At 35.5% G+C, this 14,374-nt stretch overlaps 1 protein-coding gene across 7 annotated transcripts in view; it reads right to left on the reverse strand.

The window, feature by feature from the left end:
• The window catches only part of VPS13B (vacuolar protein sorting 13 homolog B), a 418,409-nt gene that overhangs the window by 65,369 nt on the left and 338,666 nt on the right, over positions 1-14,374 (reverse strand). For all 7 annotated transcript variants that reach the window (XM_086881610.1, XM_086881633.1, XM_086881628.1 and 4 more), the window contains exons 38-39: positions 14,103-14,310; positions 13,559-13,743 (exon numbers count right to left, since the gene is read on the reverse strand). In XM_086881610.1, the coding sequence (XP_086737736.1) occupies positions 13,559-13,743; positions 14,103-14,310 (393 nt within the window). The remainder of the gene's footprint in view (positions 1-13,558; positions 13,744-14,102; positions 14,311-14,374) is intronic.

A 14,374-nucleotide genomic window follows, 5' to 3' on the forward strand; every position in this document is an offset into this window, starting at 1 on the left:
GAGGGACAAATATTAATTGATTTGTATACGACATCAACGGAGACTCATCTGGAGCATGTCACCTTTTCAACTCTTCATCTTAAAACTGTATTAACTCTTGCTGTGGAGAGTTGAAGACTAAATGAAATTAAACAACAGGAACGTAATTGTTCCATCCAGACACCTCAGGAAAGAAACATTTAATAGAAGAAAGGTTTATAAAAATTTTGTGTCAAAATTGAGTTGCCCTATGAATAAAGTATAAGGCTAGAAACTGCAGAAAAAGATGGGGATGTGCAAGGACAGCCTTGGTGCTCATGAGAGCTGCTTTTAAAAGCTTGATTTGTTAATTAGATGGAGAAAATAACAAGCATTGCCTCAATGGGAGAAGACTGGGCTTGATGACCCAGAAAACATCTTTCTTGGTTCTCTGTTGCTAACCGTACAACAATGCTGTGCACAACAACAGCAGCAATAAGAAGTAACATGTTAAATTTGTGGTCATATTTCAAAGTCACACTAAAGTGATTCTTTTTGCTCTCAGTGTCACCATACTTTCAGATTTTTTTCAGAACTTCTCAGTGTTAAATTATTTGAATATTTAATGCCTGTGGACAAACACTCAAGACTGCTACACTACCACAGCAATGCTCCTAGCCTCCAATTATGGATACATTGGATACACCCGAAGAACTCCCCTAGGTTAACTAGGAACACATAAAGAGCATCTTCCATCATCTGCTGTCTTTTACACTACATTGTGGAGCCATTCACGCTCACATATTTCTGTTTTTAAACCTTCACAATCTCCACTGGTGATAAAACACTGGAGTTAAGTTAAATACTGTAATACTTGGCATATTTCCTATAGCATGAAGTCTTGGAATTACATAATTATAAAAGGATCTGTTTAATTTCTGACAAAAGGCTGCAGCCTTTCATGGTTGCATAGATACTTTACTTACAGCAGAATTTATTTCTGCATACTTTTAAAACTCAGTCCCTAAAATACCTTGACATTCTTTTAGGAACCTGAATAAATATATTTGAATACTTGGTTTGGTCTTGTGCTTCCAAATGTTTATCAAAATCTGAATTACCTTTTCTTATCAATGTTATTGAGTGATATGTCTGCAACGAAAGTCTCACAAAGCTATCATACATAGCATATTTATTTCTCTTAGATTGCATCTCAAAACAAAACTCTTTCCTTAATGAGAATCTCACAAAATTGGATTAGAATAGAAAGTAATGGGTGTTTTAAAAGAAGCTAAGCAAGGTGATGAATTCTATTCCTACTAAGACTAATGAGGTGGAAGAAGCAGTTCATGAGTACAGTTAAGACAATTTTTTTAGTAGCACTATACTCCCAAACTATCAGTAAGGATAGAGGAAAATAATATAGAGAGATTGAAAATAAAGATTCAAAATAAAGGCAGAGCAAAACCTGAAAAGCCTAAAGTGGATTTCACACATCCTGTTTAAAAAAAAACAAACAAAAAGGTACTTCATTATTTCCACCCACTCAGTAGGTGGTAGATCTATCGAAACTCCTCTTGAGGAAAAGATGGCAAAGTAAAATGATGAAAACAATTATGCCACAAAGAAGTTATAATTCATAACTTGTCTTCAGGCTGTGCTCTGTGGTATAAACTAACAAAGTGGAAGTTTCATCTGAGCATGAGGAATAACTTCTTTATTGTGTGGGTGACTCAGAGAGATTGTAGAGTTCCCCTGGAGATGTTCAAGGAGCACCTGGATGCAATCCTGTGCCAGGTCCTCTGGGTTACCCTTCTTGAATAGGGAGGTTGGACCAGAGGATCCACTGTGGACTCTTCCAGCCATACCCATTCTGTTATTCTGCATCCACAGCTTCTAAAGTGAATTATGAAAAATTTGGAAAGGCACAGGAACGAGCGCTGAACTCAGCAGTATGAGTAGCCAGAAAAAACATCACTGAACAGTTAATACACACTGGTCAGCAAGTAGAAGAGATTATTCTTTATTTTGTTTAGATTTTTTTCCAACTATGTTGTGGTATGCCAAGAAATCTACCAGACCAAGAGACAGTATGCTTCAAAGTGTCATCTGCACATTAGAGATAAGAAATCAGGGACACACATTCTGCAATTGCCTATACAAAATACAGCTCATGCTTTGGAACTATACAAACTGTAAGCTTTCTAGTTTGAAACTTGCAAAAGACTTAGTTGACTTAGAATCTTTGACTTCTACATATCTAGCTTTATTTTTTCTAGGGGGTTTATTACTAATGCCTGATCTGGATAAGTTTAAGGAAAGATGGTAGCTCTGGGCAATATCAGCTGCCAAAAATAATAGTTGTGAAAGCCTGAAAAGGGGTTATAATGCCAGAACTGAGTCATTAGCAGTGGGAATAAGTGAACTAGCTGCAACAAAAAAAATTCCCCACATGTCAAATTAAGTATGGTGCTTTTACCTTAAAATATTTGAATAAAACCTAAGTTATAATTCATGTAATTATTACTTCTTAAGACAATGTGATCACAAAACACAAACAAAGCATATTTAATTTTTTTGCTAAACAGCAAGCTTGGTTCTCCAGCAGACATTTCCCTGCAGCCTTTTGTCTTCTTCCACAGCTCTCCAAGACAGTTTTAATTCCAATGATTGTATTCACCTGTCACTTAAGTGTGCATAGAAGTATTTAAGCATGAGCTCAGATTTAACCAAGAATCTCCAAGCTCTGTTTTGCAAGAAAACCACACACTGTGGCAAACACACTTATTTAGAAGGACGATTATGGCAATAGGGAGCAAAACCACAATCAAATGCTTTATTTTTCAGCAGCATCTTTGTTTAACAACAGAGATTAGAAGCAGAAATGAAAAGCTGTATGAAACAGCCTCAACTCTAAGCAGAGAAAGTGAAGGCTGCTCCTTTTTCTCTTTACTGCTGTGAACTATAGACAATGGGGATCTGAAAATGGCGTGGCAGTGTTTGGAAGAAGGAAAATGGTGTATTGGCAAAGTACATGACACAAACAAACAACTGTTCAGAAATAGCTGCCTTGGAGCAAAAATATTTTTAATTAGAAGAGAGCAGATTCCTGTTTTCTTTGAATCTTGTTTCAATCTGTTTTAAAATGAAAATTTTCATGGATATTACACAAACACATGTAAAACATCTCTGATTTGAGCAGAGATGAAACTTCCAACGTACACATCTGTCTCTCAAAAAGGAAAAAAAAAGTGCCAAACAATGAGAAACCTGAAAATCCTCTTAAAGCCCTGCATCCTTCTAGTAATTTCCTTCACACTTGTTAACCTATCAGCAAGACAGTATAATGTCAGTAATCAACATGAAGTACTCCCACTAAAGCACAACAATGTGATTGTGTTTTTTCTTATTCTTCATATATTGTGTCACATATTATCAGTACCAGAATAATTTAATTCCTACTTGGAAACTAGGGGATCAAGAAATGCTACACAGTCTGTTAATGCTTTGTTATTAATTTCATCATTTTGTGTTTTACAGATACTCCTTATTCCCACCTGTGATTACGTGTAATATTAAGACTTGATAGAGAGATCAGTGTTGACCCGTAAGTGCTTTTTAAAGAATTTCAAGATCACAACAAGCTTCTATATTTCCCTGTGAACCGATGTTATCGGCTTCAGACTACTTGGCTAATTTGGACTTGAAAAGTGCTGGGTGCACACCACTCATCTGTCTACAGGTACACTTCTACAGCTGAGCAGAGAGGCAACATCAGTGGACTTCCACAATCTGCCACGTTACCATAAATGATCATACCTATTATTAAATATACATTTTGTCAGAATGCTAACAGACATGGCCATAATTTCCAACTAGGAGAAAAATAATTAAAATATCTCCATTTCTTAACTAATCTCATATTTTTCATTAACATCTATTTTTTCTGTAGGAAAAAGCTACAGGCATCAGCTTACTTCTTTGGGGTTGTTGAATGAAGGCTGTATAAAAGTATTATGCCTTAATACTTAAATACTGAAGCATATAATTTTAAAACTCAGTATAAAAAATGAACTTTAAAACTATATACATGCAGATTTCTAAGGCTGCAAAATACATCTTGTCCAGTTGAGAAAGAAAGATAGATATTAACAGCTGGGTTACAGGATGTGCCTAATGTTTCTTTCAGTGATGCTTCCTTTTGATTGATGTATTTGCTAGAAAAGAAGCTTTTACAGAAGATATATTCATTTCTAGAATCTCAGTCCCTCAGATCGTGGGCGCTTCCTCTTGGAAATGAAGCTATTCTTGGTCCAGAAACAACTACTGTACAAAAAAGCGCACACAGAAGACAGGAAGCGCGTGTGTGTTTTATCTTCTCCAAGCGGGGCCACCTCAGTGAAAGAGGCAGAACACAACATAAACTAGCACTCTGAGTCAGACACCAACCCATACTGAGATTTTGACTTCAGCTTCCTGAGCATGAATAAACTGACTGCTCTGTAATAAAGCTATTCTTTTATTACGATATTTTACTGGTTTAGGGCCAACTGTCTTAAAAATACAATTCTCTCATTAGGTGAACAGAAGTTGCAGTAGCAGGAAATAAAAAGTTTTATCCAGATTTTTATAAGGAAAAAAGTCTTGGCAATAACTACCAGGAACATTACTTTTAAATTTGATTTTGAAGTATTATTTATATAAAACTAGCAAAAGAACTCTGCAGAAAAATATAATAAGTAGAAAACATGCCCAAAAGAAAAAGAATATTAAATAGAATAGAACTATGTAATATGCCTGTTCACACAACATACACAATTCAATCTGACCAGTGGAACACCTACATTTTGGGCAAATGCAGGATTCTTCAAAATCCACATTCCTGTGTATCTTGTGTGATGTGAAATCATTCTACAAACCATTTGCCTGTTAGGTAATATTTTTTAATCTTCCTCAGAGCTAAGATAATATCACATCTATGTAGAAAACAGACTCTCCTGGCCCAGCTTCAGACCACCAATATTCCCATTTCATGAAGGAAAAAACCAAACAATCAAACCACCAAAAAAAAAAAAAAAAAGATGGCTTACAGTGAGGTAAAAATACAGCCTCGTGTAAGTAGTTTCAGGATCAGCAGTAGTACTAGGATTAAAATCATTAAGTTGTACAAAGTATTTGTTGTCCCACCCACCTCAGTCCCCTTTGTATTTTCATTACAGTTTTCTGTACTTTGACAGCAGTTTGAAGTGTTACATACCTGTATGTTTCAGGCAGCAAAATTTTTACCACTATGGTACACTCTCAATTTTCAACACTCTGGAATAATCAGACACCCTAACTGGAGATGTTTTCAAAAATTGTCTCATATAATTTCTTCACAGAATTGTTTTCCTTCTCTTTGAATTTTTTTAAAATAAATTTTGTTCTAAAGCTAGGACATTTAAATTACAAATACTCACTCTAAAATTTAATATGCAGTATCTGCTTAATTAATTTTTTCCTTTATCTATAGTGAGGTCTTTGGCTGACTAATGAAAATAAGTACTATTTGGCTATCTGAGCAATAACATATACCATGGCTCTTTCAACTCCATTTAACATATATACTAATAGTCCTCTTAGTATGTTTATTTCGTTTTATTTAAATTTACATCTCTCCTGCAGTTTATAAAATAAATATCAAATAGAGATGTAATAAAGATACGTGAAAGAAAACTCTTGTCTTCTGAGAAAAGTTGTTCTTTAAAAGTAGACAACTTCCTTTTAGCTGACTTCGGAAAATAACTTCTATACATCTTCAACTAATAGAAGCTATAAAAAACCTTTTGTAATATTGGAACCAGTTGAGAAACCACAAGTATTCAAATGCAGGAAATCATGATTTTATAACATTTTAATGTGATCTACTCTTGGGAAAAAAAGTTAACCAAACCCTATTTCTCTACAGGAAATATTCCACTGTACAGTTGTAATACATTGTGGTGAGGGGTACAGCTGAAATTTTTTCACCTGTAATGCCCCACTGGTATTGTGGCTTACTGAATTGCATCAAGATTGCCTTCCTGTCCGGAAAGCCCTCTAAGTACAAACACGACTCTAAGCCCAGGTTTTATTTTCCCCTGGTATCAGAATATGGTAATTTAAGAGCCCTGAGAAATGCTTTTTAACCTTTTAGAAGAAATATGTAGCATTCTTTTATTAGGAACTATGTTCTTTGCCTTTTAAAAACAACATATGACCAACTTATCAATTTATCAGGCTAGCAGGTTCAGAGCAAATGCAGGTGTGTGGAGTAATGTAATCTGTCACAGATACTGGCTTTTTTCATTATGGAAAAATTACTCTAAACACACTAACAGCTTTTTTAAAGAAAGCACAAAATAGCACTGGGCTGTATCTGAGATTTCTTGCCTTTTGCATAGCAAAAGTAACAGTATTTATTTAATTTATTAGATCTTAGTGTATTGTTTCAAGTTTTAAGAAATGTAAGTATACAGATTGGAGACCTTACGTTAGTGACTCACCTACCTGCAACACTCTTTATTGTCTCTTTCTGATACAGGAACTATCTTCCACATTTCATTTAAGGTTTCTAATTTTCTAGGCTTCAGTATTTATAAATAATAAGAGCACTGTGATATAGTCGCCTCTGACCATTGAGATTAGCAGCCTATTAATACATAAAGTACCTTGTAATTTTCAGTATATGAGCTATTTTGACCTCATATTCTCACCACAGTAAAGCCTGACTCCTATAAGAAGTACCACAAAGTCAATGTACAGCCGGAAGGACTTGGGTTTGCAAAGTTTCATAAATCAGAGTCACAAAATCTGAAGAGTACGGAACACGAGGAGAGTGTAAATCTGTCATTAAGATAATCTGATAGTTTCGTCAGTCCTCTGGCACCCGGTAGAATTTTTGCTGGCTCAGTAACCCCTAAGGGTAAATTTCACTGTGATGCACAGGCAAATTATGCACAACTTCCATTAACATTCCCAACAAGTTACGCTTAACTCCCTGCAGACTGCACAGAAACTCCAGGACAAACGATACAGTCTCATCTTGATGCAGGGAACACTAAGATCACACAGCAAAATAATTAAGATTATACACACACAACCAGTAACAAAATAGTAAAGTCTGAGATAATCCTACTCTGAGGCAAGGAAGTTCACAAATAACGTTTAAAGCTGGAATTCCCTAAGAGAACAGGCTGTGTTTCAACATCTGTTTAAGAATCCAACTTCTTTAGTTCCTATTTCCTTCCTTGCAAGAAAATGAAGACAATACTTATAATTAATAGCCAGAGTCTTAGCTTTGGAAAACATGTGCAAAACTCAGATTGGATAATTTGCTTGCCTGCAGATCATATGAAGTGTAAGTGGCTCAAGCCACAAGCAAACCTACAGGCTGTTACACTGACCAGCTGTTTACATTATGACCTGCACCCATTTTTGCACTCATGCACAAACAGAAACACTGCATCTACTGTGGAGAAAGAGGTTCCCTACATTAGAGTAAGTGGCATTTGTTATGCTTCTAGTTTATGATCAGGCATGTTCAATAATAATTGTTTCTTTCCAAGCTTGTTGCAACTCTTCACAAAGTGGAGAAATAATAAAAACACTATAAAATCTTTATATAGTAGTAGTATGACTATGACAGTAATTTCGAATAACATCCAAAGGTAGAATTAACAAGAAATTTGTCTGCTTTAAAAAGCAGACAAAACACCAAATTTGCCTTCTGAGCAATTCACAACAGCCAGACAAATTATTTCTCCTTCCATCTAAAAAGTCTCATTATTTAAAGGCAGTACTGAACTGCGTGGCAGTAGATTCAATAACCTGCAAACCAACAGGTTTATCAAGAAGCATGATTGAACTTTATGGCTTATTATCTAGTAACACCATGAATTTAAATCACTACCTGTCACACACAAATCATCTGGATTTCCAAAATAGTTGTTGCTTTGGGAATATAAGAAATAAATCAAAAATTTGTGGTTTCCCAGAAAGAACTTTTCCCAGACTCTCAAATGCCCAGCTGAATATTGTAGCTCCAACAGGGAATGAAAAGTAAAGAGGAAGCAGAGTCAGCCAAAAATGAGGTATTCTCTGTTAAAAGGAAAAATGAATGTCTTTGACATTGATCATAATTCTTTTCCTGTTGACTGTCATGTCAAATCCTTCCTGGAATAATGACTTACAGTAGGTCTAATGTCAGTCATTCTTAAGCCCATGCTTCCTTAAGCCACTGTTTAAAGAGCCACAAGGTGTTAGAAAATTACTATTTATTGGCTGACAGTGTTGAAAAAATCAGATTCCAGACTAGAAAGTTTGCAAATGCTTTTCTTTACATAGCACATGCATGTAAGGCAATGCAACAGACAATTTTTGAATCCCTGCCTTTTGAAGTTGGAAATATTTTATGTTCTCCTAAAAGAGATTTCACCACCTTTGGAAATGCTTTGTGTGAATTTTACCACAGTGGTTTTATTTATGTAGTCTTTCCTTATTAAATCCCAGTTAAGCCCTTGCAACCTCAGAACTATACTCTGCCCTAAAATATTCTTCAGTAGACCTTGATACTTCGTTAATTTAATCGCCACTTTCCTAAACTGTGCTCTGTATCTTAGGACACTTTATAAAGAATAAAGGCCAAAAAAGGAGACCTCAGCACACATTCATCTTTTCATCAGCTGTTACAATGCTGACTACACTTGCATGCAATAGGAATCCTGGCAGGTACACAAGGGAAACATCCTCAAATACAAAAACCTGTCAGGGTTATAGTTCAGCAGATATTTTATTTTAACTTCATATGGAGAAATGAGCAAATGCTGTAGTTTATCTTTCTTTTGTTTAACAGCTTGCATCTCCCACTGGATTACAATCCAGGAGAAATAATTTTAAGTCTGTGTTAGTGATGCATCTTAAATCAGAAAACTCAGAATTTGGAACACTAAACATTGTATGATTACTTTGATTAGATAAATCTGTTTTTCTTCTGCTTTTAAATCCATGCCACTTGAGTAAATACTCGTGACAATACATAGCTTTTGTCTGAGATATGGGGCAGTGCCAGCAACATCCCTCATTGGAAAGATAACTCTGCAATGGAATGACAATAAATGAGAATCTCTGTAAAAGGTTTACTAGATAAAACAGGTCTCCAGCTGTACAGGAGATAATTTGTGTGTCCTGTTCACCTGCCTGCACAGAAAAGCAGAATATTTCCCTGATGACATACGAACTGTTTTCCTACCTTGGTGAGCCCCTCCCAGTCTTTGCTCTTTCCCCTGCCAACCTAAACCTGTCAACCTTGTTCTTGGTAAAGATAAATGATATAAAAATATAACCCAGATTACATCAGAAAAGTATAACAACATCATAGGCAAAGATAAACATAAATCTGGGATTCTTAAGACTGCAGAAAGACACAGGAAGACTGGGGAAATTTGACACACAGTGCAAGTACAGTTCTAAGCCCCAGAGCACAAATATTCAACAGAACTTTCTTTGAGGTTAAATACCTAAATGTAGCTTCATATTGTATCTGCACACTGTGAAAGTCACTACTGAATCAGTAATGGATTTTTTCCCTCACTTTTTTTTTCCTGCTTTCCCGTTTCTGAATTTTAAAAATATCACAGAAATGAAGATGACTTGTCCTTTCTCAGATATGGACCTGACAGATTCAAGGAATTGTACAAGTACAATTGAATTTGGCATCACACAACGGTTCAGAAATACAGCCTTTTGTTATGAATTAGAATATATTCTTCAATTACTCTTTATGTTCTGGGACAGTGGAATTATCTGCAACTGTTGTCTGGAATCAGAAATTGCTCTTTCAAGGCAACCAGAACAATCAGGATGGAGGAAATTTCCACAAATTCTCTTTCAACTGTCCTAGTAGCCAGATCAAGCCAATGTCCTCATTGTTTAGGAGATGAAGGGAGACACTATGAAACCCTTACTCTGAAATTAAGACTGTCCAGCCCATTCTCATTCCTAAAGATGCTCACGTGTCTCCTACAATTCTGGTATTTCTGCAGGAGACATTTCGACATACATTCTGAACCAAAATCTGCTTGAAGGTGATTACTCTGTTTTAAAGTTCTTGGTGAAAGACATTTCATAGTCAGATTTTATAGGAATGAGAAACATCACTGCCAACATATTCCAACTTTAGCTGCCACACCACAAGACCATCACAGAGCAAACAGAAGACCTTCGCCCCATAATGATGAGCTGGTTGCCTTACAGAATCTAGTTTAATGTTAAACTGGGAAACTGTGGCATGCCTTACTTCTTCACACGTGAATACTAGCTGAGACAAATTTATAAACACCTGCACAGTTTTTATTAGAGAAATTATCTGCACATGAGAGTGACCTAAATGTAGCAGTAACTAAATTTCTGGAGCAAGATCAGTAGTTTTTTTCTTTCTGGTTTTGTGTACATAAACAAAAGACATACATCTCTTTCTTCAAGTACAGAATAAAATAGGCTTTTGAAGTTGCCCTTCCACAGATCTTTAACCATAAAACTTCCTCTTACCAGCAGACTACTTGAATGATCATCTGTTACAATGGAAAAAGTCTCAGACAGCAACTTTTTTTATGAACTTATCAATATATAAATCTTCAGTATTTAAAAATAATGGAATTGCTACTTCATCTTGCTTTTTAACTTTTTAATAACTTGTGAAAATTTTCCAAGTTTGGATATACCTCAGATACTTTCAACTTCCACAAAGAAATACAATCCTGATGCAATTTCTTGTAATTTGATCTAGGATTCTCACTTCCTTCAAACAATTAGGTCCAAATTCTATTTCAAATTGCTAAAGAAATGCCACATGGTATGCCATGGCAGAGATATCAGTTATTCTTGTTCCCTCCACAAATAAAAGCAACAATGTTTGGACTGTAAAAACAAAGTATTAGAAACCTGACCAGCGAAACTGCTTACCTTTGCAACAACACAAGGTAAAGCATGAGAAAACAGCTCTTGGGGCAATTTAGAAATAGCAGCAAATTAAGGTTCAACAGAAACAATATAGTTCATATCAGCTCTTATAATGTGAAACTGGTCTCTATCCTTTGGCTGTACCAGGTAACACATACCTTCAATATTTAGAAAAATTCCCTTTATGGTGAAGCTTTTGCAAGTTCCAGGAATTTGAATGATAACTATAAAAACAGAGTTCTAAAAGCGACCCATGATTAAAATGTTATGATGAAAGTTTAATAAAGACAGAAAGCTAGATTAAATGTCATAGCAACTTACTCAGAAAGAAAGAACTTGCAAATGGAAAACTTTGAATTCAAGACAAACTACAGAAGGGCACCTTTGACTGAATCTTTGTGAAGGAGAGGATTAAGGGAGACTGGTAACACAGCTGGGGACATTATGGGTCCTCCTTGCATTTGAACATATACACAATCCTGGGAACGTTTATCAAGTGTATTTTAATATGTAGCTTGGTATCATTATTGTCTTTAAATTTAGATCCTTTTTTTTCAAAAAAAAGACGTTTTTCTAATGTTTCATTTCAAGAACTGAATAAGATAAACGTTGTTTTATCTTTTTTCTCTTTGTATTTAATGAATTTTCCTATGCACTAAATCTGCACTATATTAATTAGCATGTATCCATACAGGGAAAAAGTGCAGCTGATGAAAGACCTCATGATTAACTTAAATTAGTATTTGAAGTTTGATACGAGTATTTGGTAAGTGCAACTTACCTAAAGAAATTAAAAATTGACTCTGTATTATTTATTCCACCCACATACCTCTGTTAGAGCAATAAAAAAATGCACACTGTCCATGTTTTAAATGGCTGTTCATCAGATGTATGGCCATTTCTGGAAAATGTGATAAATCACCATCTTGAGCCAGGCAACAATTACTGCCATAATTAATGGCCTACAACCAAAGCGTGGATGTTCCTGTAGGCATTTCTGCACATCATGTGTCCAAAGCAGAATTTTTGACTAGATGTCCTCTAATTTGGCTGATATACTCGTGTTTTCTTTTGTGGTAGAAATCTGAAGAATTACATAAACACCAGTAGAAGCTGACAGAACTTGATCACTGGTAGCTGAGTGCTTCTGACTCTCTGAGGCAATCATAGTGAATTGGACTTCTTCTCTAGCCTGTCGCATGGAAGCACAAAGCAGAACTTGTGTGCTACTGAAAGTCCAGCTGTGTTTGCCCACTTGAAGAAGAACTGATATTCCCCTTGGACAGGGTCATACTATTCCACAAGCACATACATAATGCTCATGATGTCTGTTATTTATAATGGGAGTGTAATCTAATTAAACCAAAACCTTGGTGTGCTGTGCTCCAAAAATACCAGCCTGAAAGAAGGCAAAATGCTGGCTTTCATAGCAACCTAATAGGGTCATCAAGACAGCCTACAATAACACAATCTTGATCTTTGATTCAAACCTCATGCCAAGTGGAGCTGATTTCTTTCCATTTAATTTTAATTTTCATGTAACTGAAAGGAGCTGACATGTGGCTGTCTAGAGGGCAAAGAAATTGGCAGGACACTTACATGATCTCACCAACAGTATGTGCATGGTAATAACATTATACCATTTATCTGAGGAAGATTATCCTACTTATTCATAACTCAAAGCATATTGGTGAATAATTCAATTTTAAAAGCAATTTTTACCATCACAGCAATAATGAAATATAATTCAACCATTTGGAACAAATAGGAAGAACTGAGAAATATTTATTTCCCTTGACTCACAACACTATTCTGATTGACAAACAGATTGAAATTAAAAAAAAATAATGACAGGTCCAATTTGTAATACAAAAAGGAAATGGAGATTACCAGAATTAAAATTGAGCTAAAATCAAAATATGTATGCAATGAATAAGTGAAGGTAAAAAGAATTACACTAGACAGGAGAAAATGTAATGACCCAATTGCATACATGGGAAAGCAAAAAATTCCAGCACATTAAGGATCAGTGTAATTTTGAGGTATGGTCTATTTTGGGGGCACAGAGACTGCAGCACTCAGCCTTCCTTCAAAGAGACGTTCCATGATCTCACACAGTCAAACTGCACCGTCCACTTCAACCCTCCCAAGGTAAAATGAGAGAAAACAGATGCTTTCCCTCTGCCCTGTGGAAGAAGGAGCAGCACAGCCTTCTGCCATCACAGAAACAGGAGAGAATAGGCAGATTGGAGATTTTACTTCAATGATTCCACTGGATCTTGGAAATTTCAGACCAAGTCTTTCCTCACATATTTCAGTTTCAAACCAAATGAAGTCTTTAAGTAAAGAGTGATGGATCTGTATGCTCACAAACTAAAACTGATAAACTTGGCTATAGCTTATTATGCAACATAAAAACTTCAGAGGTAATTGGGTAAAAGGTTTACACAAGTAGTTTTGAAACTAAAGATATGCTCAAGCTATGCAATGTACCTCATATTGGTTTTATAGAGCTCCTGACACTTGTTTTGTGCTTGCTTTTAATAAATCTGTGTTTGAAAAATTTCACTTTACAGCAGTAACATTTTCATTTGTCACAGAAAGTAGAAAACTCATTACCCACCTGAAGAACATCTCCAAGGTCAGCAGTGCTAATATCTGGGTCTTCAGTGGTGTTAAAAGGAACAGGGTTAATTCTGACAAGCGTGAGCACTCTGGGTTCTGGATATCTCCATAGCATCATTCCTGGACTATCCTCAGTTTCATTGTAAAACACAACTTCATAGGCACTGGGCAGCTTTTGTGCTTCTGTCAATTGAAAGAAAGCTATAATCCGTTATACAATTTCAAGAAAGAAACATGCTGGCTTATGAAACCAAAGTGATTAAAAAGAAATCCCTCGGGATCAAAAGGAGAGAAAATAAAAAAGCAATTTCCCTGACTTCTAAAACATTATAGCTTAATGGAAAAAATCAAAAAACTATTTTAAAGTATTTTTTTTTAAATTCTAGCAGATGTCTTTTCAACTGCTTTTCCAAAAAATATAAAGTTATTCATTGTAAGAGGCAAGTAATGTCTAATCGGTTACTACTGTTTTTACTTTATAATTGAGAAAAAAATAAAGAAAAAAAAATAAAGAAAAAAACCCCAAATTATATCCTTCTTACCTGCATCCTGTATATACTGGAACAGGCCTGTTCTCAGATCATCTGAGGTATGCTCAGTTTTTGAGGCCTGATTCCTTTCCGCAGAAAAACAAGTGGGGTATTTATGTTCAGGTATCAATGTCTCTACACTGCCCTTTTTAGTCAGGTATTGCCACAGAAGCTCCTGGAGAAGAACTAAACAGTTCAAATGCTCTTGACCCCAGAAAACCTTTAAAAAGAAAAAAAAAAAAAAAAAAGGGAGAGAGAAAAAATGAGAAAATTACATACAAATA

The sequence above is a fragment of the Cyanistes caeruleus genome, chromosome 1 (genome assembly GCF_971803275.1).
Source record: "Cyanistes caeruleus chromosome 1, bCyaCae1.hap1.1, whole genome shotgun sequence".
NCBI lineage: Eukaryota > Metazoa > Chordata > Aves > Passeriformes > Paridae > Cyanistes > Cyanistes caeruleus.